Here is a 22,899-nt window from a genome sequence, read left to right as displayed (position 1 = left end):
GGGCTAGTGGCAGGTTGGCACTGGAAGGTCTCTCTGCAAGAGGGAGAAAACTAGGAGGGAGTGCACTTGTCCTCTGTAAAGCAGGGAGAGCTGGGAGGGAGTGCACTTGTTCTGTAAAACAAGTCATCACAGGACTGCAGGAACTAGGCATTTACAAAAAATACTGTGCATCCCAAGAGCAGCTTTATGCTACAAGCCTTAACCTCTTTGGTGTGGCCTTAAATTATACAAAGACATGAGAACAAGAGCCTTTGCTGAAGCAATCCCCTACACTGGCCCCTTTGCCTGCTTCAACATCAGTCACCCCTTCACAGTCAAGTGCTGCCCCTGCTCAAATTCTGTGAGCCTTGGGATGCTGTTTCCTTGCTGCTGGGCTGCTCTGCTCCATCCCAGCACCAGCTGTGTTTCAGCCCTTCTCTAGGTCTTGTTAGATGACAGGAATGGATGGAAAACTCACAGCAAATTAGTCATTAGTCCCTGGAGTTGTTTATTTATTGACCATTTGCAACACTTCCCTCCATCACCACCTTCTCCCTCCCCATTTTTTCCAGCAAAGTCAATGGCAGCCTGTCCTGCTGCTCTGTCCCACCCCATCCCATCTCATCATCCCCATCTCTTACATCAGTCCCTTCTACCTAACCTCAGTCCTTCAAGTGCCTCTTCATTTCAGGAATGGACCCATCTTATGCTGGTAGAAGGTTGACTCCCTGGAGGTTAGTGAAGAATTAGGAATAATTTAATTTACCTCCCTGTTCGGGTGCTTTGATGAGCTGAAAGGCCCCTTGTCAGGAAACAAATCCATCTTCCTCCAGCTTTACATCAAATTTCATTCACTAATTAGAAACTCCTGCCCTAGACCATGCTGCCCCCACCCCGGCCACCCCTTCTCCCCACCAGCACCATTATGAAAATAAATTGTTCCATTAGCTGCATTGTTGTGGCTGTGGGGCCCAGCGCTGGGAGTTATTAGAGCAGGAGGGAGGGCGTTGGATTAAGACAAATGATTTATTACGGAAAAGGACCCTGATTAGATTCTTACCCGTCCCCAGCATGTGGCCACATACTCACACACTCCCTCTCCTGATGGCCCCCGTGGCACCACACAGTGCTCCTGGAATTTAGTTTCTCCTGGGGCTGTATCCTGCTGACTGCTCTCACAATGCTGGGAGTCCCCCTTCTCCTACTGGGACATGAGGTAGCAATTGATGCCAGCTGCCCCCTGCATTGTCCCCAACTGCCCCTGCCTGCCTCTCACCTCTTTGGAGGGTGGGGACCACCAGTATCACCCCCAGCTCTGCCAGTTCTGCAGCAGGGACCTACTGTGGGTACTAAGTGTGTCCTGGTGACTGGGAAGGGGGTAAGGGAAGGGAAAGGGTGACTTTGTTGTGTTAGCTCTGTACCCCACACTGTGGGAGAAGGAGCTAAGGGTGCCTCACCAGCACCAGGGTTGGCAGGGTTCATCCTGTGTGGTGGGACAGGTTGTCAGGCCCCTCCATGGGTCCAGAGTACTCTCTGCACCTGGCAGATGTGGGGTGGGTACAGCTGCAGAGGTGGGCGCTGCCACAGTGTACCCGTGTCCTGTTGTCCTCACAATGCCTTGCTGTCACTGTAGGCCAAGTGCATGTACCCTCCAGCTTATTCCTGGGACACAGGGACATGTGAGTTCTCCTGGGATATAAAGGATACAAGCTGAAAAGAAGGTAATTTGTGGCACTGGATGGCGATTCTGAGAGCTGGTTGGTGTGTGGTTGGTGTCCAGTTCGGTGGTGGGCAGGTGTCTGTCTAGGGGATAAAGGTATGTGTAGGGGGCGGGATGCCTGCATCTGTCTGCCTGTCTGTCCGCGGTGTCCATACAGGCACAGCAGGCTCTGGTTGACACCCAGAGGCTGTTGCCTGCTAAAACACCTCCATCCCTGCCCGGGAGAAGCTGCCACGAGCAGGCAGAGGGGCTCTGCAGCACCTGGAGTGGGGGGATGTTCCCAAAGTTGCTCTCACACAGGTGTCACGGTTGAGAGAGGGGCAAGAGGTGGGGGCCTTGGGACAGAGGGGAAGGCGGAGGAGGAGTTCGGGGTGCGGGCTGGGCTCAGCAGCACACATCACGCTGCCCCCGGGGCTCCGTGGGCTCGGGGACAGTGTATCGGGACACCCCGCCTCCCCCCACAACAGCGCTGCAGAGAGCGGGGTGCTGCCCCTGCTCCCGGAGCAGCAGCTCTCCGAAAAGCCGTCTAGTTTAATTAGGCTAATGCAGCGAGAGCGGGAGGCTGGCGGCGCTCCCTCTGCGGGCACTGCCGAGCCGGGCTGGGCAGCTTCTCCTGGCATTTTTGGAGGGCGGTATGGACCGGTCAGCCCTCTCTGGGAGGAGGGTCCCTGCCAGCTGCTGTACCGATGTCCGCAGGCACAGAGAGTTTGGGGTGACCCCTCTCCCCAGTCACGTCACAGCCCGGGCCATGGGGACAAGACTGGACCCAGAGCTCCGGGGAGATGGGGTCCACCATGCCTGGAGACATTGCCCCTCTGCAGCGCAGGCTTGGCCTGGCAGACAGCTAGGTTCCCACCCTGCTGTCGTCCTGGTGCCACTCAAAACTGCCACAAGCAGGAGATTCTTTCGGGAGGCACCCCTCCCCAAGCCCCAGTGGTCCCCTGCCACTCCGTTGCCGCGACCCCAGCATCCCCCGGCTCAGCTGGGAGCGGGGAATGAGCCTGGCTGGCGCTGCCGCGGCAGAAGGCCGTGGGGCAAGGGACAGACGGGAGAGGCGGGGACGGGGACCATGTCCCCCCTTGTTAACAGCGCCGGACCCTGTAGCCTTTTCAAGGCTCTGAATAGGGGGTGGTACCTCTCTTCTGCTGAATTAGAGGCCGGGGGTTGTTAGAGCTGGTTTAACACGCTCAGACAGGGGTGGAAGGATGAGGGGGGGAGACGTGCTACCCCAGATGGGAACATGTGGGGGGTGTCTCCTGTTGCCACATGCTCTTCCTCTCCCTCCCGCCCACCATTTATATGGTAATGAGGACAAATTGATGGAGAGACATCCATTGTGGGACCCTCCAGCCCGGCCCTTCTGCCGGCCACCCACCAGCATCGCCATCCATCACCATCCAGCTGGGACCCTGCTAGGACCACCCCTCGCCTGGCACTGGCACTCTGCGAGATGGGTGTGCTTCACGTGCCCACGGGCAATGGGGCAGCTCCCAGGCTGTCTTCGTTTTCCTGGGGCTGAGTGACAAGACAGAGGATGACATCCAGGCAAGGGAGAGACCCCCGTAAGTCCTGTTCGTCAGCTGGACACCATTTTGTCGTCAACATTCTTTTCATGTGGGGTTATGGAGCTGTGGGGAAGTGATGGAGCTTCAGAAGGACCCTAGCATCTTACTTATGGGTGTTTTCCCTCCCTCTCACTGCCCTGAAGCCAGCTCAGAGCCAGGCCCTCCCCGCTTTCTTTCCCTGCGTCCCTTCCAAAGCAGCTGACATACACCCTACACCGACCTCCTGATGGGGCAAAGAATTCTTCCCCCACGCTCACCGATTCCTTAAAAACCTAGTCCTGGAGATGATCTCCCACAGCGGGCACCCCAAAGAGCGTATCCTCTCCTTATGCATCCTCTGCCTCTGGCTCCCCCTGCCTGCGACAACAGCCTGATTGAAATTTCACTCCATAAAGCACTTCTCGAAAGCCTGACCCCGTGCCCCCACCGGGGACCAATTTGTCCTTCTCTGTAATAAGAACCTAATTAAATTAGCTGTGCCGCCTTGCAGAGCCCTTAAATTAGCCCGGTGATGAGGGCCCTCAGTGACAGCCTGCTGCCGAATTGCTTCACACTTGCTGTGCTGTGGGGTCCAGGGAAAGCCCTGGGGAGATCCTGATCCCGGCATGGCCCAGGAGACCATGGCAGGGCAGCTTGGAGATGGGGCACAGTGTGTACAGAGAGCTGTGGGGTGGGACAGGTATGGGGAAGCTGTGTGGGGGTGCTGGCTGGTGGGCTTTCCTTCTGCTGGTAGAGGGGGGAGAAGGCTGACAAGGGGTGAGGGACAGCACTGACTAACACTAGTGACACTGGAAACCTGTCTTCAGGACACAGGCTCCATCTTCTGGGTCAGTGGGTGTTGGGGTGTTTGGGAGTGGTAAAGAAGGATGGACAGGCACAGAGGTGGTGAGTCCAGAAGGGGATGGAGAGGTATCCCTGGCAGTCCCACAGTGGCTGTCCCTGCTACATCCTGCCCCCCTTGCCCTAGTTTCCAGGTGGCTCTAATGACAGTTTGGTCCTGTGTAGACTGGGTCAATCCCACAGCCTCCAGCTGCACATCTCCCCTGGGAATGGATGAAGTAGTGAGGAGAGAGATGTCATCCTTCCTGGTGGAGGACAATGGGGTGACCAAATCTTGCTCCTAGAGAAGCACATGATGCCCTCTAGCCCTGCCTGCCCTTTAACAATGGGTGCAGTAAGCAGCCCCGATCCCTGCCTGCCCTCCCTACACCAGAGTTCAGAGCTCCTGCCAGGGAGACAATGGATTTATTGGGCTGCATCCCCAACCAGGAGAGGTACATCCAGTGAAGAGACAAAAATACACCTGCCATCAGCCACATTCACGCTCCCTCACTTCATCCTGGACAACAATCACAAGAGAGGCTGTGCTTTAAAATAATCTTTAAATAATTTTTGCTTTTCGTTTTTTAAAAAAAGAAATCACCCCCACCAACCAAATGATTTCCCACCCCCGCCCTGCACTTCCATCTCACCCTACACGCGCCCACACTGCCTCCCATCTATGGTACATACAAAGAGCAGATAAATAAATAAAGACGCGTGATGCTACAGGGGGGACATGGGTCACAGCCAGCCTCAGCCCCCTGCCCTCCACTTATGTGGAGCTAGGGGAGGCTGAGACTCTAACTGGGATTTGGAGTAGGGGAACTGTGGCTGCAGCTCTGATGGGACTCTTCCCAGGTCCCAGGAGTGGGTGAGCAGCAATAAATTACCCTGAGGGTTTGGGGTACTGGGGGTTTGGGGAGGTCAGGCCAGACAGGGTCTGAAGCTTGAGCAGTTTTTATAGCTTTGGGGTGGGGAAAGGCTTTTGGGCTGAGCCAGTTCAAGGCCAGATGCTGGGAAGGTTTTCTCCTTTGCCTCTTCAGGCTCCAGCAGGATGGGGTTGGAGCCCTGACCCTCCCCACCCCTGCTCCTACCAGTGTGTCTATGCCTGGCTGGCATTTGCACCCTTCTGCCCATGTGTCTGCCTCTGCAGCCCCTCTTGCCATCCAGAGCGCCCCATGTTGTCACAGCAGCCCCAAAGGATGCCCAGCTGGGTGGCTCTGGTGCTGGCTTTGGGGACAGCTCGGCACCTCACTCCCCAGTGTGGTGTCTATCACTCAGGTGGCACTTGTGTCACCAAGTTGGAGGTCTCGTGCCAGGGCTGTGGCAGATCCACCCCCTGCCCCATTTGTTTTGGGTGCCCCCTGCACCTGGGCTAAGGACAAGGCACAGTCCCAGTACCTGGGTTACCCTCCTTCCAGCTGCCATGTCCCAGAGGTGGAAACAGCATTGCCTGCCTTCCCACCCAGGCTGCTTAGCAAAGGGCCCTGGGCCCCTCTCCCAAAACTTTCCCACTGGGTGCAGACAGGCTGGGAGCCCTGGTAGAGCAGCCAGGGCTCTCTCCTCTCTCTCCTCCCACTCGTCTATCAGACCTCCATCAGCTAATTCGGCACACACACACACACACACACACACATTGCACACACACATAGCAGCATGTGGATCCAGCCGGGGGCAACCCGCTGTCTCGGGGGAAAACCCTTCAGCCTCCCCCCGTCCCCAGGAACAGGGGGTGAGGAGGGGGTGCTGAACATGGAGGAGGCACACCGTGGAGCTTTGGTGCCCCCCAACGGGGAGGTGGCTGTACCCCAAGCAGGCAGGGCTGGAGGCAGCTCCCCATGGGCACCCAGCTTTGGGAGGGGGTGCTGGCCACCAGTGAGTCACCCTGCAGCCACCACCTCCACCAGCTGTGCTGGCTGGGGCTGTGGTGCACCCTCAGCTCTCTGCCTGGGATACCCCCAGTGGGTGGAAGCTGTCAGGGGGTAGGAGCAGCCTGCCCAGGCGGTAGAGCAGCCCTGAGTACCAGTGCACACCGTCCCCCTGCACCCCTGGCCACCCCACCAGGCTGTGGTAGAGCCGCAGTGGCCAGAAGGCCAGCTGTGCTAGCTGTTGGTCCTGCACTAGGGCAAAGCACGAGGCCACCACGCCGTCCACCACCAGCGTCCCGTGGCGGGTCAGCGGGGCGTAGGCTCCCACGTCTCTCCGGTGCCACACCCGCACCACTTCGGCAGGCTGCAAGCTGCCCCCGCCAGCCACCACCAGCACGAAGTGTCCCGGGCGCACGAGGCTGGCAAAGATGGGACGGAAGTGGGCGGTGGGCGCCGAAGCATTCTCTGCAACAAAGAGCAGGTGGGTGGGCGTCAGGACCAGGCGCCGGGGTGGCTCCTGTGTCTCGATGACGTGGAAGGTGGTGAGGGTACGGGGCTCCTTGTCCAGGAAAGCCAAGAAGTCACTGTAGGTGGGCCTGCCTGCCCCGTCCATTGCCAGCACTCGCTGGCCTGGGCGCAGTGCCCACAGTGGCGTCTGGGCACCGTCCTCCAGCGTTGCCAGTGCCCGCCCAGGAAAGCAGCCCCCCGTCTTCGCAGCGGCTGAGTGCTCTGCGCAGGGAGAGAGAGGACAGGAGGGTTACCCATTAGCCAGAACCTCAGCACCACGTTTCCACTGTGCATAGACACCTCCCCAGTCTGCCCGGCTTTGCCCACCCAGGCATACCCCTGCCCTGGCATCACTCATGTGAGCTCATCCCCTGCAAATCCCCGGCCATCAATCTCCCCCAGGCACCTCATCCCCCAGCCACCGTGTCACCTGAGGTGACACCTGGGGACTCCAGCATGGTCCCAGGGCATTGAGCCTGCTGTACAGAGCCAGGTCCCAAGTTCCCAAAACAGGAAGGGGGAGTGGGACACAACCACAGCCTGAAATGTGCAAAACACTACCAGGGGGAACCTGAAGCTTGAAAAAGCAGAGGCAGAACCCTGAGATGGTGGCATGCTGAGGAGCAGAGTGCCTGATCTCAGCTGCATACCCTCACAGCATCCCTTTTCCCTGTAGCGCTGGGAGGGTACTGCTGGGTACTGCTTGGGAGGGTGCTGCAAGGAACAGTGCAGGATGCAGCACCCTTTCCCAGCACTGCAGCACCCCTCCACCCCATGCAGCAGTCCTGCTCCTTTCGCCCACCTGCTCACCCTGCACCACTGATGCCAGCCAGCTCATGTTCCTCTGGGTTGTAGGGAGCTGTCACAACCTGTGGCCATCATCGTGCAAAAGCTACCAGCCCCCTGGGTGGGGCTTCCCTAATGATTGCCACAGGGTAAAGGACCCTTTGGGCTGGTCTCCTGGAATGGTGGCACAAATCTCCTACCCCTCCCCAGATGAAGTGTCACCAGGAGCCCATTCTGGCACTTAGCACGGGAACCCTGGCTTCCCAAGGAATGGTGTTTAGCTACCCCAGCAGCAGTGTTCCCCCAAGTCCCAGCAATTCCCATCTTAGTGTCTATATGATACCCTCCCACCCTCTACCAGTGATATCTCACTTCAGGATCCTGCTTCTAGCTCTGCCAAGTTCCATCCTTGAGCTCTAAGCCCCCTCTCAGGGCCCTCTCCCAGCTCACTCATCTAATCCCTGAATGTCCCCACCCAGATGGCACTGGCCCATCACTCCCCAGGTTTGGGCAGAGCCAAATCCCAGCCCCCAAGCCCATGAAGAGAGGCATCCATCTCTGGGACAGAATCCTTTTATTGTTCAGGTGAGGTGCAGTGTCTGCCCTGTCCTTGCCCCAGAGGTCCCAATCCTGCACCCTGCATCCACTGGCAGGCAGCAGAGCTGTGGGGAGGGGTTGCAGGAGGGTGAGAGGGGTGCCTGGCAGAAGTGGATGGCATAGGTTCTGGGCGTGGAGGGGTAGTGGGTGCAGAAAAGGACCCAAGGAGACACAACACATACAATAGGCCATGTGGCCATCCATACAAAAATAAAAGCCATTTACTAAGAGGCAGGGACAGCCCGGCTGCCCTCTTTACACAGTTCTGAGGGGATCAGGATGTGTATCCCATGGCCTCCACCACACAATCTTGGGTTGCCCATAGCCTTGGGGATTAATATGGGGGACCCAGAGCCCTGAGGAGCTGCTGCAGAGTACGGGGAATATGACCAGCCTCTAGAAGCCCTTCAGGGCCTCAGGGCCCCAGTTTGCTGCTTGGGTTATGGCATCCCTCTTCAGTTGGTTCAAGGGGAGCATCCCAGGATTCAAAAGCCTCTGTCTTTCTCCAGGTGCACAGCCCCATTCCTCTGGCCAGCTTCATGGCTGTGGGGTCACGGTCCTCGCTTCGGAGCCTGGCCCCACTCCTCCTGCCAGCCCCGCAGGGTGCCCCAGGGCGCGGCAGTCCCGGTCCTCCGGCCAGGTTTGGTCCCTCTTCTTCGGGGGCGCATCCCTCCCTCTGTGCGGCGCGGCGGCCCCGCGTCCATCGCCGGCCGGCGTCGTGCCCGTCCTGGCATCAGCACGGGGAGCGGGTCAGCGCGGGGGGCCCGCCTGGCGTCGGGGGCTGTCGAGCCGCTGGCTGCGGCCTAGGGCAGTAGGACAGGCACAGTGCGGTGCGGACCGAGCCCCGGGACGAGAGGCGCGGGGCAGCACAGGCACGCCGGCCCCGCCGCGCCTGCTGTGTGGCACACGGGTGTGCGGGCGGGTGTGTGCTGGCTCTGCCCTCTGTGCCCGCGTGTGCCAGAGCTCTGTGTGCAGTCACGGCCCTGCCGCACGGCCTCTGTGTGCCAGCAGCCGCCGCGGCTGCCTCCGTGTCCACGCAGCCCTCCCCAGCCTGTGGCTGCGGGCCCGGCCCGGCTCCGCCCGGCGCTGCCGGTGCCGTGCGCGGGGCGCTGCTGCCCTCTGCAGCCCGCAGACAGCGCGGCCGCTCCAGCCGGCCACGGCTGCTTATCCCGGGCTGCCGGGGGGCTTGCACCCCACGCAATCCCCTCCGGACCACGGGCAGGGCCTGACAGCAGCTCCTCCCCGTCCTCCACCCAGCCGGCCCCTCTGCACCGCACAGGAGGAAGCAAACACCACCAGCGACAACAGCACCCCTCAAAGCGCCACCCGGCCCTGCTCCCCTCTGCAGACGGTGCTGCACAGCCAAGAGCTGATACCGGGGAACCCTGGCCTGTCCCTGTCTGGATGTCCCTGTCTCCATCCCTGGCTATGCAGGGATGGACAGATGCTGCTGCAACAGGAGAAGCTCAAAAGCAGCCAGTGGAGCAGAGCAGGATGAGGCTGAGCATGGGCACCAAGGGACTGCAAGGGCAGAGGCAGGAGAGACAAATGTGATGGATATAGTGGGAGATTAGGCTGGGGGAGAAACAGATGTGAGCTGAGAAAAGGAGGAGGATAGAGAGGGTGGGTCAAAATGTAGGTCTGTGGGAGACATTTGGGGAATTTGCCCCATTGTACTGGCTGGTCATAGGTGTGTGACTCACTAGCCACCTGACTGTCTGCCCCAGATAGGCAAATCAGGATGCAAGAGCCGGCACCCCCTGCAGAAGCACCCCACCCAGCCAGCCAGGCTCCCGGGTATGCTGCAAGAGGGGGTCTAGCCCCTGGCTCCGCTCACTGCCCCCCACCCCAGACTCACCTGACTTGACGGAGCAGTGGATGTGTGCCTTGGACTCGTAGTAGACCCAGTCGAAGCCAGCCTCCACGGCCAGGCGAGCCAGCATGCCATACTTGTTGCGGTCCCTGTCCGAGGTTGTGATGTCCACAGCTCGGCCCTCATAATGCAGCGACTCCTCCGAGTGGTGCCCATCCTCATCCCAGCCCTCCGTCACTCTCAGCTTCACCCCTGGCCACTGATTCATGACAGAGATGGCCAGGGAGTTCAAGCGGTCCTTGCAGCGCTGTAGGGTAGAGGGACAGCGTCAGTAAAAGCCTTTTGGAGGATGAATTAGCTGCCTGGTTGGCAGGCTGCATCCGGCCATGCTTCCATTAAGTCTCCCTGGGCCCTCGGGCCCTTTGGGGGCTGGTCCAGCAGAGGAAGATCTGAGAACATGAGGTGCCTTGTCTATCCCATGATCTCCAAACTCCTTGCAGAGCATGACACCCCACCATTGGGCAGAGGACTGTGCACCCAGAAGGGCACCCTTCTCCTCCCTCTCTCCTCGAATTCCAGGTTTGTTTTAGAGCCTGTTGGGCAACGCAGCCTGGGCTGGGCTAAAACACCCTCTCTGCTCACCAGACACCTGCCCTGTGCTAACTGTACCCCAGCAGTTCCCATCTGACAGGGGGAGGGTACAGGAGCTTCAATCCTACTTCTTCCTGGCTGGGAGGAGGTCCCAGGGGCCCTAGGGCTGTCTCCAGGCACAAATGAAACAACCAGCCCAGTCCTCAACACAGGACTGCTTGGCATGGGTCCTCAAGTCCTGTGTAACAAGGACACAGCACTGGGCAGCCTCATAGCTTCAGCCAGCCTCTGCTCCTGGGGGAAGTGCCAAACCTGCCCAAGAGCTCTCGTGCTGGAACAGAAAGAATGTGGAGTGAAGCCTTCGCCTCTCTGCACCACAAGGGCTGAAAATCCTGGATTCAGGAACAGCAGCAGATCTTAAAAGCCCCAGGCCTCATGGCCACAGAGGTCACACATGCAGGTAGGTGCCCATGGCAGTCCTCCCCAGAAAGCAGAAGGATGCTAGCCCCAAAGGCCTGTTTCACAGTCCTCCAAGCCTTATCCTGCCCTGCCCCACATCCCCCAGCCACAGCTGAAGGTCAGGGAAAGACCAAGACTCTGTATGCTTGACTTGCAAAAGTACAGCTCCAGCTCCTGGTCCCTTGCCCTGCTGCTAAAGGGATGGAGGAGATAGAAAAGGTGTAGGAAAAGGAATATGGGAGCTTCTACAGAAAACCAGGTGAATGGACTAGGGCTGTGAAACCCAGAAAGGAAATTCTGTGAGCTCCTGAAGAATCATGGAACTGAGTGAGTTGGAAGGGACCCATAGGATCAAACTCCTGACCCTCTACAGTCCTGACCCTGCATACCCCAAGAATCACACCAAGTGAAACTGTGTATAAAACTTAAGGCAATTGAAAAGAGACAAGCAGAGACTGGGGTGTTTTTACACAGGCTCCAAAGGCTGAGGTTCACAGCTCCAGGTACAGCTGGTTCTGAGGCATCCAGCTGGATCAGGAGTCCCATAGTCACCACCCAGTGCTTGCTGGGTGGGAGAGCTCTGCCTCCATAGAAGTAGAAGACTCCAGTGGTCCTCTCACTGCCATTCCCCAGGAAACAAGGAGTCCCATAAAATCAAGGCAGAGGACAGAGCATTCATGGTCATGCACAAAGCCAGTCCTGGGAAGCATTAAATGAAATGACTGGACAGCAGCTTAAAAGCCAGCCACTGCCGGGAACATTTTTGCATGATGCCCAGCTCAGTACTGGAGCTCCCCACCACAGTATGTCGTGGGTCTTGAAACAGTTGCAGCAAGCATGAGCTGGGGCTTTAAAACCTGATGCTGGCTACATCCCCAGGCTCAGAAATGTCCCAACACTTTTGTGGTCCACAGTGACAAAAAATGTAGGTCCTCACCCTACTCCCAAACACCTTCTCCCATCCAAGGAAGATGGACCCTGCTGCTCTTGAGGAAACCTGCTCTCACTTGGCAGGGTCCAGGCCCTGGGAAGGGCAGTGCCAGGCAGGCCTTTGCCCCACATGAGATCTGCCGTCATCCCACGGCTCCCTGGGCGTGGGGAGATAAGCCAGGAAGGTGCTGGACAAACAATTTGCTAGGTGAGGGGAGGAGGAATAGGGAGGAGAGTGACTTTTGTCCCCATCCAGCACCACCGTGGTGCCACTTGGCACATGTGACAAGCTTTTCCCAAGGTCCCCAGCCACACCGGGACCCCGCAGTAAGAGAGTTCAGCACTGGAAGCAAGGAGAGAATCCTCTGCCTTCCCCAGCCTTCACTTCAGGCATTCCCTTGCCATTACCATGCCAGCATCCCGCTCTGGGCACCCCTGCGGCCCTCACTGCCAGCTTTTCTGTCCTCCAGGGGCATCCTGCACGCACAAAAACAACGGGAGTGCACAAGCCTTTTCCCCCAGGCAGGGACAGCGTCAGGCAGAGGCCTGGAACACCCTGTCCCCGGCTCTGCCGGTGCCATCGGTGGCCAGCAGGTGTCAGAGCGCGGGAGGGGACCGCAGGGACCGGCAGGGAGCAGGTACCGATGGACAAGGACCAGGCAGGCACAGGCAGGTCGGGGAGGAAGCAGATACTGACGGGTGGGAACGGGTGAGCAGAGCAGCAGCGGACAAGGAACAACCATGGATGGGCAGGGAAGAAGCAGCTATGAGGAGGAGACTGGCAGGGATGAGCAACAATAAATAGGGAGCACACAGAGATAGGCAAGGCTGAGCAGGTGAGGATGCGCAGGGAGAAGGCACAGGAGGCAGGGAGAAGAGAGCAAAAGACAGTGATGGACAGGGATGGGTAAGGAGCAGGCAGCAATGGTCAGGAAGCACGCATGAGCTGCAGGAAGTAGGCAGGGATGGGCATTGCCTGCCCAGGGGCTCTGCTGCCTGCACGAACAGGTAGGCAGGGACCAGAAAACTCATAAACATGGGCTGTCCACGGGCTCTGTGCTCGATGGTGATTTCGGGGAGGGCACAGCTTGTCCCTGTAGTGGTGCAGATAAGCGAGCACACCCAGTTCACATGCAGAAGGGGGCCTCATGTGACCACACTTAGCTGGTGGCTCTGCTGTCCCATGCACCTCACGGTGAAGATAATGAGGATGTTGAGCTGGGCTGAGCAAAGAAGTTCTACCCACCTTCTGCCTAACCTTTGCATCTCTCTTTTTGTGTCCATGCCAGGAACAGAACCATGTCCTGTGGGACAAGCCAAACCATTTTAGGGAAGGCAGCAGGGCAGAGCTCCAAGATGGGGTGCAGTCGGCAGGGACGCCAGGGTCATCTCAGGGGAAGTATGGAAGAAACCCAGGTGTGACACTGTCTCAGCAGAGGTGTCATGAATGGAGTGTGCTTGGCCACAGCTACTCCCATGTCCAGAGCCTGGCCAGGAGAAGAGGGGTCTTACTAGCATCTTCTCCTGAAGTGAGGTTTCCCCCAAAGGAAGCCAAAAGTCCTACCCCAAGGTCTTCATGAGAGATTCCTCACCACTGCATGGATGTGTCAGCTGGACAAGCAGTGGCTGCAAGGAATGATGGTTGGGGTAGGGAGAGGCTGGGTTTGGGACTCCATGGGGGCAGGGGACCCATGGCATTCCTGGGGCAGGCTGCTGGGGAGAGGTGAGGCGGGTTCTGCCTCCAGCCTTATCTCAGCACCTCCGAGTGGGACCAGTGAGAGCAAACACACTGGAATTCTTGAGGAAGATGAAACGATAAAGGAAAGGCGGGCAGAGAGCAGCACTACCCACTCCTCTAAGCAGGCGACATCTTCCGGCTGCCTGGGACACCCAGACCCTTGGACTTGGGGAAAGAAAACAGGTTTGAAGTGAGTCAACAGCAGTAAAAGCTAGTGCTCTGGGGGAAGGGACAAGGAGTTGGGTCAATGGCCTTTCCCAACCCATAGCAACACAGGACATGGTGCCAGAGCTGGAGTTCCCATATCTGGGGGAATCTCCCACAGCCAGGGGCCACAGGACAATCCCAGAGGGCTGTGATGGCAGCAAGAAATCATGCCACCTCCATAGCAAGAGGAACAATTCCTTGCAGAGCTGCCCAAGGCACGGTGGTATCCATCTATGCATGGATGTGTGGTGGCCAGAGACCCTGCTGGAGTAAGAACCCTCAAGAAGAAGCTGAAGAGGACCAGGATATTTCTAGGTAATCTGCCAACAAGGCAGTGGTACAGTGTGAAATGTTGGGCTGGCACGTGAGACACGGAGATCTTTCTATCCCAGAAGTGCTGAGGGGCACTGGCTGGGTTGCAGAAGGCAGTGGGAGCACACTCGGAAGAAAATACAACAAGAAGCACTCCCCTGCCTCCAATGATTTCATCCACTTCCCCAATGCATGGACCAAAAAAACTCACTGCTTCCTCAAATATCCCTGAAGCTGTTCCCCAGGGGAGGCAGGTTACAGCCCAGCCCCAGGACTCCAGTCACCAGTAACCACAACTTGTGCATTCCCCAAGCTTGCTGCCTTCCAGGAGATCCCGGTCCCTTGCTACAGTCCCCTGCCTGAAAACCAACCTGGACTATGGTCCCTGCCTTAAGGGACCTGCTCTACGGGCACACGGGGTTGCAGAGCTGTCAAGCCAGCATCCAAGAAGCTTCTCCTCCCAATGTTGTGAACACTTTGATCAGAAATTATGGCCAGGGCCTTGCTCAGTGCCTACCACCATAGCCACTCATGCTTGCCCACCTGCCTGCCCCTGACCGGGGGGTGCAGTGGTCAGAAGGGCAGCCCCAGCTCCCCTCTGCTTCCCTCAGGAGCTCGTTCAGGCTGTAACCCTGCTGAGGCTGGTGGCCAGGTTTCTTAGCAAGGCCGTGCGGCTCCTTATCTGCATTCCTGAAACCCTCAGGCATTCTCCTGGCAATATTAAAACACAGAGTAACCTTCGTCCAGCATCACCCCCCCTCCTCTGCTGTCGTCTCTGTCGTCCACCCCCCCATCCTTCCTGCCGGCCCGGGGCACTTGTAAGCTCACTGCAACACAGCATTTGCAGTAACAGGTTGTCTCCAGCCCTGAGCACAGCAAGCAGTTCCCACTGAGCACCCTTCACCATCCTACACAAGACATGCAGGAAGAGGGGGCACTGAGGGTTTCAGTGTCAGAGTGGGGACGAGGTCAGCAAAAGCACTCCTGGAGCCTACACTCCTCCCTGCCAGCACACCAGGCTCTGGTCTGTCCCTCGGATCCAACAGGCAGGCTGCCTGCTCTGCCAGTGGGTAGGCAGAGTAGAGGGGCAAGGGCAGGGTGGCTGCATGGGGCAGGGTGCTGCCTGACCAGGGAGCAGTGCGGCACAGCCCTGCTGGATCCAGGCGATGTGGGAGGATGCTGCCGGATCGGGGGCAGTGTGGCACAGCTCAGGGGCACCAGGCCGGCTGCTGCCAGGTTGGAGTGCAGGGTTATGCCAGCCTGGGGGCCAGTGGGACGAGAGCTGAGGGCAGCAACGTGGGGCGTTCCTCGGGGTGCAGCCTGACATGGATGCCACAGGCTCCGAGGAGCAGCGGGGCAGGATGCTGCCATCTCTGGGGGACAAGGTGCTGCCGGTTCCGGGAGCTGGGTGCTGCCATCCCAAGGCGCAGCGTGCTGTCCGACGCGCACAGCGCAGCCGAAGGGACAGAGCTTTGCAGCGCCCGACGAAGGGAGATGCACTCGCTGCCCGCCGGCAGCCCGGACCCGGCACTGGGATGCCCGGGGCAGGACGGGGAAGCCGCAGCGCGGGGCCCGCACAGTCCCCGGAGAGCGGGTAGCAGGGCGCTCTGGGGCAACCCCGGTGCCCGCAGATGCCCGGCGCGGGGGTAGAACCGGGCGGCAGCGGTGCCGTACCTGGGTCATGAGCCGGTCGGCGCCAGTGTTCTCCTCGTCCTTGAAGATGATGTCGGGGTTGTAGTTGGGCGTCAGCTCCTTGAAGCGCTCCGAGTTACGCGCGATCTTGCCCTCGTAGCGGCCGCTAGCCCCCAGCGTCTTCTCGGGGACGTTGGGGCTGAACTGCTTGTAGGCGAGCGGGATGAGCTTGCGGGGCGGGCGGCGGCGGCTGCCCACCACCCTGCCCGGCCCACAGCCGCGCACGGCCGGCGCCAGCAGCAGCGCGCACCCGCTCAGCAGCAGCAGCAGCCGCGCCGGCTTCATGGCGCGCCCGGCGGCCCCGGGGCGGCCCGGGGCACCGGTGGCTCCGGGGTCCCCGCTAGGCTCTGCCGCCGCTCCCGCCGCCCGGCCCGGGGCTCCCCATGCGGCGCACAGCCGGCGGGCAGGTGCCGGTGCCGGCGGCGGCGGCGGGGCGCGGCGGCTGCCCGGCGCGGGTGCGCTCCGGCTGCCCGGTGCGGCGAGCTGGCGTCGGCCCGCTCTGAGCTGCTGTGGCCCGGCGGCGGCAATAAATAGCGAAGGGCCGTTTGTTTTGGCAGGCGAGCGGCCGCTTGCGGGGCGCAGGGCGCGGGGCTCGGCGCTGCCGGAGCCCTCCGCGGTTTGCGCCTCGGCGGTCAACGCGGCGAGGCTGGAGCCGGAGCCGGAGCCGCCGCTGCCTCCGCTCCCCGGGCAGGAGTGAGAGGGGAAATTGAAGAGATCCGGGACCGGGAACCGCCAGGACCGCACCCTGCCCGTGTCCCAGCCTCCCAGCGCCCTCCCTCTCTCGCCTCCTCCCCGTGGAACCTGCCCCGGGCCGCCCGCAGCCTCCTCCCCCCTGCCGAGCCCCGCAGCCCACCCCGCCGGGGGTGCCCGCTGCCACCTGCCCCCCGGGGCAGCCCCGCCGCCGCCCCACGGCGCGCCCGGCCCGCGCACGCCCTTTGCCCCCCTGGCGGGGCGTCCTGCGGGGGCTCCCTCGCCGCGGAGCGGGCTCGGGGTGGCACCCCCGGGGCTCCGGCCCCCGCCGCGCCGCCTGCTCGCCAGGGGCCCGGGCCTGCGGGCGGGGATCAAACAGAGCAGGGAGGCAGCTGGTTGAAATTTAACCACAATATTCTCGCTCCCCATTGTTTCCAGGGAGGCCCGATATTTCCACAACAGGATTATGGCATCTGATTAACTCGCTGAGACAACAATGAGGGGCTGGGATGGGCTTCCCCTTCTAGCTGCCAAAAGGGGAAAGTAAATATAACACCCTGATTTCAGGAGCGAGGGTTTGAAGGCCCCCCCCCCCCCCCGGTTCTCCCCCAGCTGTGTGCCGGGGAGGGGTCCGGCATAGGTCCACTTGCACGCCCTCTGGTTCCCTAGGATCTTCCCAGGTGAGGCAGTGCCTTGGGATGCCCACACACACACAAACTCTCTCAGGGATGCTCCCTCGCCAGCTCTTCCATGAGTGCAGGGCACAGGTCACTAATAGGGATACACAGTAGCCAGGTTGGAATAGCGCAGCCAGACATCCAGCTCTGGCTGCAGGGCTTTGCTGCTCTCAGCAGGACCAAGCAACCTGGGCAAGAGGGATGCAGGCTGGGGAGCCAGCATCACCCACAGACTTGGGATGCTGCTATCTAATGCTCCCAGCAGACCACTTCTTTGCAGGAGCTGCAAGCAAAGTGCAGCTGGCCAGAGGTGTCTCCATCAGGTTTTCATACTCAGTAGCCATTGAGTTCAGGTTTTTGTACTGGTTTTCATACTGCATACCCAAAACCAGTGCCCAGAGCCTCTGTGAAGTCCTGCCACTGAGCAGGATGGTGAGATGCAGCTGTCCCACTGCTCCTGTACATGATGGAGCTAGGGTGTCTGGCCAGCAACTCCAGGCCGTCCCATTTCTTCACTTCTTTGGCTGATCCTTCCAGTGGAGCATCCTAAGGGCATCAGCAGAGAAAGCAGAGGGATTACCACAGCACCATTCTCCACCCCTGCCCTTGGCTTCTCAGGGATGCAGAAGGGACACAACTCTCTGTGCATCACTAGCACAGGAAAATTAGACCCTATGGACCCTGGACTAGATTCACAGGATCCTCCAGGCTGGTTTGTACTCCCAACAAAAGGAGCCAGCTTCCCACTTTGCACATCACAAGACTGTGAAGCAGGATGATCTGGGATAGCACTGTATCTGGAGGCTGCAGCCCTTCCCCAGGGAGAAGTTCCCCAAGAATGACAATGTCACAAATCCAGACGTCCAAATAACCTCTGCAGCCTGCCAGCACGCAGTGTGCATGTCACAAGCTGCTGTCCTCCTCCCAGCAGCTCCAGGCTCATGGCCCTTGCCCTGCCCTTGCTGGCAACAGTATTCATGTCCCATAGAGACCCAGGTTGGAAGACAGGGAGTTGGGTTTGCTGGTGACAGCAACTCCTGCCCATGCAGGGGCCATGGCACTGTGCACTGGTTCTGGCCACAGCAAGCAGTGGTAGTGCCCTATTTCTGGGTGCAGAGTCCATCACCTCTCCGTGCAGCATTCCCAACGCCAGCCAGTCTCCTGCCAGGAAAAGCCTGTGGGCACATAGAGCTGAGTGGGACACCAGGCACAATAGGGTAGCCAAGCTGGGTGTATGGGGAGGCAGCTGGAGGCTAAGACAGTGTTGGGATGACCAGTGTTTGAGGGGGAAAATTTGTCTGGGGAGGGGGACTCCTGCTTGGGCAACTGTTGGGAAGGGACCCTTGCTGTTACAGTGGAGGTGGGAGAGATGCAAAGCCTGTCCCTGTATCACATGGCATTTCCCTCAACACTCGGTCACTCTCAGCCAACGCTGGGACCTCTGGACGCCAAGACGCCCTGCTCCTGCCTGCATTCCGATAGGGCACCAGTGCCTCTTCCCGCTGCCCTTCGGCTCTCCCCACCACCGCATGCCCCAGTTGCTGCCCCGAGCGGCAGCGCAGCACGCACCTCACCCCTCGCTGGGCTTCCAGGGCTGCCTGGAGCTGGGCGCTGCGCAGCGGGAACGGGCGGCGGAGCCGAGCCAGGCAGTCTAGGTGGTGCTATTTCTCTATTTTTGCACTGGACAGGTTTGGGATTTTCCTCTCCCTATTCGCTGCCTTGGTCTTCTTCTCTCTCTCTCTCCCTCTCTCTCTCTTTTTTTTTTTTTTTTCTTTTCCTTTTCTAAAAATACTTGACAGCGATTGAAAGGTCCCTTTAATCGAGGCCACAGAGCCCTTATTAAGGGCACGGGTCGGGGTGCTGGGCCGTGCCCAGCATAACGGCTTCATTAAACCCTGCGAAAACTAATATTTATGGAATCAAATTTATGGAGGCCGAGGCCGAACTTGTGGCCTTTAATGTGTGTCGGGAGCTCAAATCCAGCTGGCTCCAGGGAGGAGGGGGTGGGGACAGTGAAGGAGACCCCAGCAGGACAGGATGGGACAATATGTAATGACATTCCCTGGAGCTGGCGACAACCTGGGCCAGAGAGGAAACAGTGGCCCCATGCTGGAGTCCCGAGGGCCAGGGTCCCTGCGGTTCCTTGGGGGACATTGGCAATTCCTACAGTCTTCACTCTCCTGCTTTTATTTACCCCCCATCCATGTTTCTGCATCCCCACCTCTCTTTGCCTTGGGAGAGGGTTGAATGGAACAGGATCTGTCTCTGAAGCAGGTCTTTAGGGCTGCTGGACACTCCACAGAGGCTTAGCAGCTGATGAGCACTAAGTACTCATGAGAAACATCTCTGCAGCATCCCTGGGACAGGGTCCCCTGAGCTAAGTACCCCAGGGAGAAGCAGAGACACAGTAATTGACAGGAATGACCCAGGGATGCAGGTGATGGTTTGCACCACCCACTCCTCCCCTATAGAGTCCACCAGGCATGGGCACAGCCAGGATGGGATTGTTTCAGTCCTGCCTCTCCCTGTGATGTCTCCTCAGACCCAAAGGGGATAGACAAGCCAGATGCCCTCACTGGGGTGATGGGCACTCCTCCTGAACGTGCTGGTAGGCACAGGGGAACAGCACAAACCCCAGAGCCAGCACGGAGCTGAGGGACCAGGCTCGCAACAGAGCAACTCCTGCGCCAGAGATGGAGTCCATGTGGATGGAGCAGAGCTTGCACCAGGGACAGCCTGGTGACAGAAGATACAGGAAACTGTTAAGCTGCTAAGCTCCTGCTGCCCCGGTCCTACCCCTCAGCTAGTACCAGGACCCTCCCTGCAGGCAAGTGTCTAGCAGGCAGACTCAAAGCTGCCAAGATAAGATGTTTGCAGGTGGGAAAGTGCAGGATACATAAGCTGTGGCAGTCAGCACAAGCTCCCTATCCCATGGCTTTCCCTTCTCACCATCTACCCTGCCCTGCATGCTGCTCCCTCAGAAAGGAAACATAAAAAGCAACTGGTTGCACTCACCCGGACTGGTTGGCTGTGGCCCAGCAAAGGCCCTTTCATTCCCCTTCCACAGACACAGGGACTGCTCCGGATGTTTTTGTTTCCCCCTTGCTGCTCAGGAGAACAGGCAACATGACTGCAACTGGCCCAGCCCCAGGGACCAGGGCAGCCGGGGGCATGGGTCCCTGTCCCAGGACAGCAGCACCACTGGCTGCAGCCTGCCTGCTGCTTGGCTCTCTGCCTGCTGTTTTAGAACCTGGCTTGGGCACAGGAATGGGGTCCCAGTCCTGAATGTGGACCCGGGGGCTGGAAGAGAGCAGGAGTGGATGGATGGATGCATGGATGGAGTGTGAAGGGATGGAAGTGGTGTTTTGTGTCCAGGGAGCATCTGTAACCTGCTCCAGGGCTGCTCCCAGGCCTGGCAGCATTCAGTGTTGGTTGTCTCCTGCTCCTTGGAGTCCAAAGCATGGATCAATCCCATATCACCTGCCCAATAACTATGGTGGAGGTGCCTGCAAATGTAGGGTGTCCTGCAGCCTGTCCAAGGCCTTTGCTAGCCTGCTCCTGCAGGCAGCAGCACACAGTGTGTATCCTAGAAGGGACAAGGACATGGGCTCCAGCCCCCTCAGCATACTGTGCCCCCTGATCTGGGCATCCTCTTGTGCCATCCTTGGGCATACCCCAAAACACATACTGCTGCTCAGGGGAAGGCACAGCACGGCTGGGAGCTGTGTGCTGTGCCACTGCAATGAGCTGCTGTCACCTCACTGTTCAGAGTCACTGCAAGCCCCTGGGACAGCAGGACTGGCCTGAGGGGAACCCAGCAGCACCAGAGGTTACATCCTTTCCTAGACACCACAGGCCTGGTGGGACAGAGCAGGAGGGGGAATCTCACCCAGACACAGCCCTTTATTGAAACCAAACCCCACAGCTCTGCCGGAGCCCCAGCTGTCCCACACCCACTGGCAGGATCCCTCCCACTTCTCTCTGGTCCAGCACTGGCTCTGCCACAAGAGGAAGCCTCGGCAAACTCTGGACCAGGGAAGAGTTAGAAAAGCTGTTTCCTGAAACACTGTTGAAGAAAGGAGCTCTATCTCCCCAACTGGAGACATCTTGGGAGGGGACCATGATCTGGGCAGGGTCCACCAGGAGATGCAGAGAAGAGGCAGATGATGCATGGAAGAGGCAGACAATGCATGGGTGCTCTGCACTCCCTCTCTTGGATGCTGGGGGAAGCAGAGACCTCAGCAGGTCGTCAGCAATCTCTCAGCTGAAGAGCCCTTTTGCCTTCTTTGGCTTGGCCTTGGCTGCAGGCAGCCGGGGCTTCTGAGATGGGGAGGAGGCTGGCTGGAAACAAAGAGGAGGCAGTGTCAGTTCCACCTTGAGGAGTCATGCAGGATGTGTGCAAGCAGTGACACTCCTGTCGTCTGTGTTGTGTGAGTGCAATATACACATGTGCAATCACAAACTCCCCAGTCAGGATGCGTGGGGTAGAATGGGCTAGGAACCAAGCTGAGACTCCTAGCTCATCCTGGATGGGCACAGTGCTTGGATGAGAGGTGGGAAAGGAGATGTGGGGCCCATCCTGCCTTTGGAACAGAGATATTTTCTAGAGCTGCACTCACCAAGGTTCTCTTGCTGGGAGATGTTGTTTCATCCTCCTGGGATGGAGCAGGTGGATGGGGGTGCTCTGTGGCTTCTGCAGTGGGTGCCGTATTCACGTCGTCCTCTGGCATCCAAAAAAGATGCAGTTTGGGATTCAGATAAGGGACTATGGGGCATTGCCCAAACCCACTCTAGGAATTGTGCTTGGATTGGGAGCCAGCCCATGGGGGAAAAGCAAAGGGGGAAACTATTGCATGGGGTAAGCTGCACCTGGGGCCACACTTCCCTTACCCCAGGACATGGGGCTGACAAGAGGACAGCTGCATCACATGCTCCCCATGCCATAGACAAGGAGCTTCTCACCAGAGCAATGCCGTTTTCGAGCCTGCCTGGCCTCCTGCTGTGTCACTGCAGTGTAGAGCTGCTGCAGAGCAGAGGCAAACGCCTGCCCTTCTCCTGCACTGCAGATCCGGGGCAAGGTCTGTGGGAAAAAGTAGAGGCACCATCACCCTGCCAGGAAATCACTTGCCAGGTCACCCTGCCACCGTGCTGCTGTGGGGCAGAGAAGGGGCTGTGCCCCCCTCTGCCCGTCATCTGTTTTACCCCAGGACTGCAGCAGAGTTTGTGGGAACAGCAGGCAGCCCTGGCACTGGGTGCACACACACACACCCCACACACACGTGTGCACACCCCATACACCTGCTCTGGACAGTGGGTTGCCCTCCCATTGAGAGGCAGGCTGCAGAGGCTTTTGGATCATTCATGAAATGCCAGAGATAAGATCGCTCTGGAAGGGCTGTGGCTTCCTTGCCTGGAGCAGCATGGGCTGCAGCTTGCCAGTATGGACAGTGAGCTTTGAGCAGGGACATGACCTTGTAAGAAGTGGGAACAGGTAGCCCCTGCCTGCCACCACAGCCTGCAGCACAAGGCATCTCTGGTGGCCCCACGGAAAGTGAAAATCATGTGACAGTGAGATGAAGGATGCCCAGGTTTGCTCCCAGTCTGCCAGAACAGCTCCTGCCTCCCTGCACACACTTTTATTCCCTCCAGACTTCACAAGGGAAGCCTCCCTCCTCCTGCCTGCACCCCTTGCCAGTGAGATGCCACCTTTTCTCCTGAGCCATGCTGATGCACATGAGAGATCTTGGCAGGCTGGGGAAGTGCCACACTCCACTGGGAACATAACAGAGCTCACAGTGCTCAAACAAACGTGCACAGGAATGGGGAAATGCGTATGTGCCCTGGAGGAGGTGCTGCAGGGGGTGTGTGGGGCACAGTGTGGGCCTACAAGTGCAGCTGAGTATGAGCATGATGACGTGCACAGGGACTGTGTGTGCAGCAGTGTGC

The 22,899-nt window shown here is 59.0% G+C and overlaps 2 protein-coding genes across 2 annotated transcripts in view; both read right to left on the bottom strand.

The window, feature by feature from the left end:
* Positions 1-4,627: 4,627 nt before the first annotated feature.
* IHH (Indian hedgehog signaling molecule) lies at positions 4,628-16,619 on the bottom strand. Its single transcript, XM_063400716.1, has 3 exons — positions 15,569-16,619; positions 9,703-9,964; positions 4,628-6,683 (listed from the first exon to the last, which is right to left on the bottom strand). The coding sequence occupies exons 1-3, from the start codon at positions 15,869-15,871 to the stop codon at positions 6,022-6,024; spliced, it is 1,227 nt and encodes a 408-aa protein (XP_063256786.1). The 5' UTR covers positions 15,872-16,619; the 3' UTR covers positions 4,628-6,021.
* Positions 16,620-17,731: 1,112 nt separating this feature from the next.
* The window catches only part of NHEJ1 (non-homologous end joining factor 1), a 46,229-nt gene continuing 41,061 nt past the window's right edge, over positions 17,732-22,899 (bottom strand). The window contains 5 exon segments of the mRNA XM_063400718.1: positions 17,732-21,143; positions 21,146-21,197; positions 21,199-21,290; positions 21,573-21,676; positions 21,916-22,033. Of these exon segments, the coding sequence (XP_063256788.1) occupies positions 20,796-21,143; positions 21,146-21,197; positions 21,199-21,290; positions 21,573-21,676; positions 21,916-22,033 (714 nt within the window). The 3' untranslated portion in view covers positions 17,732-20,795.

The sequence above is a fragment of the Prinia subflava genome, chromosome 6, assembly GCF_021018805.1.
Source record: "Prinia subflava isolate CZ2003 ecotype Zambia chromosome 6, Cam_Psub_1.2, whole genome shotgun sequence".
Taxonomy (NCBI): Eukaryota; Metazoa; Chordata; class Aves; order Passeriformes; family Cisticolidae; genus Prinia; species Prinia subflava.
The sequence above is the reverse complement of the archived record's forward strand: the minus strand, read 5'-3'. Positions and strand labels throughout refer to the sequence as shown.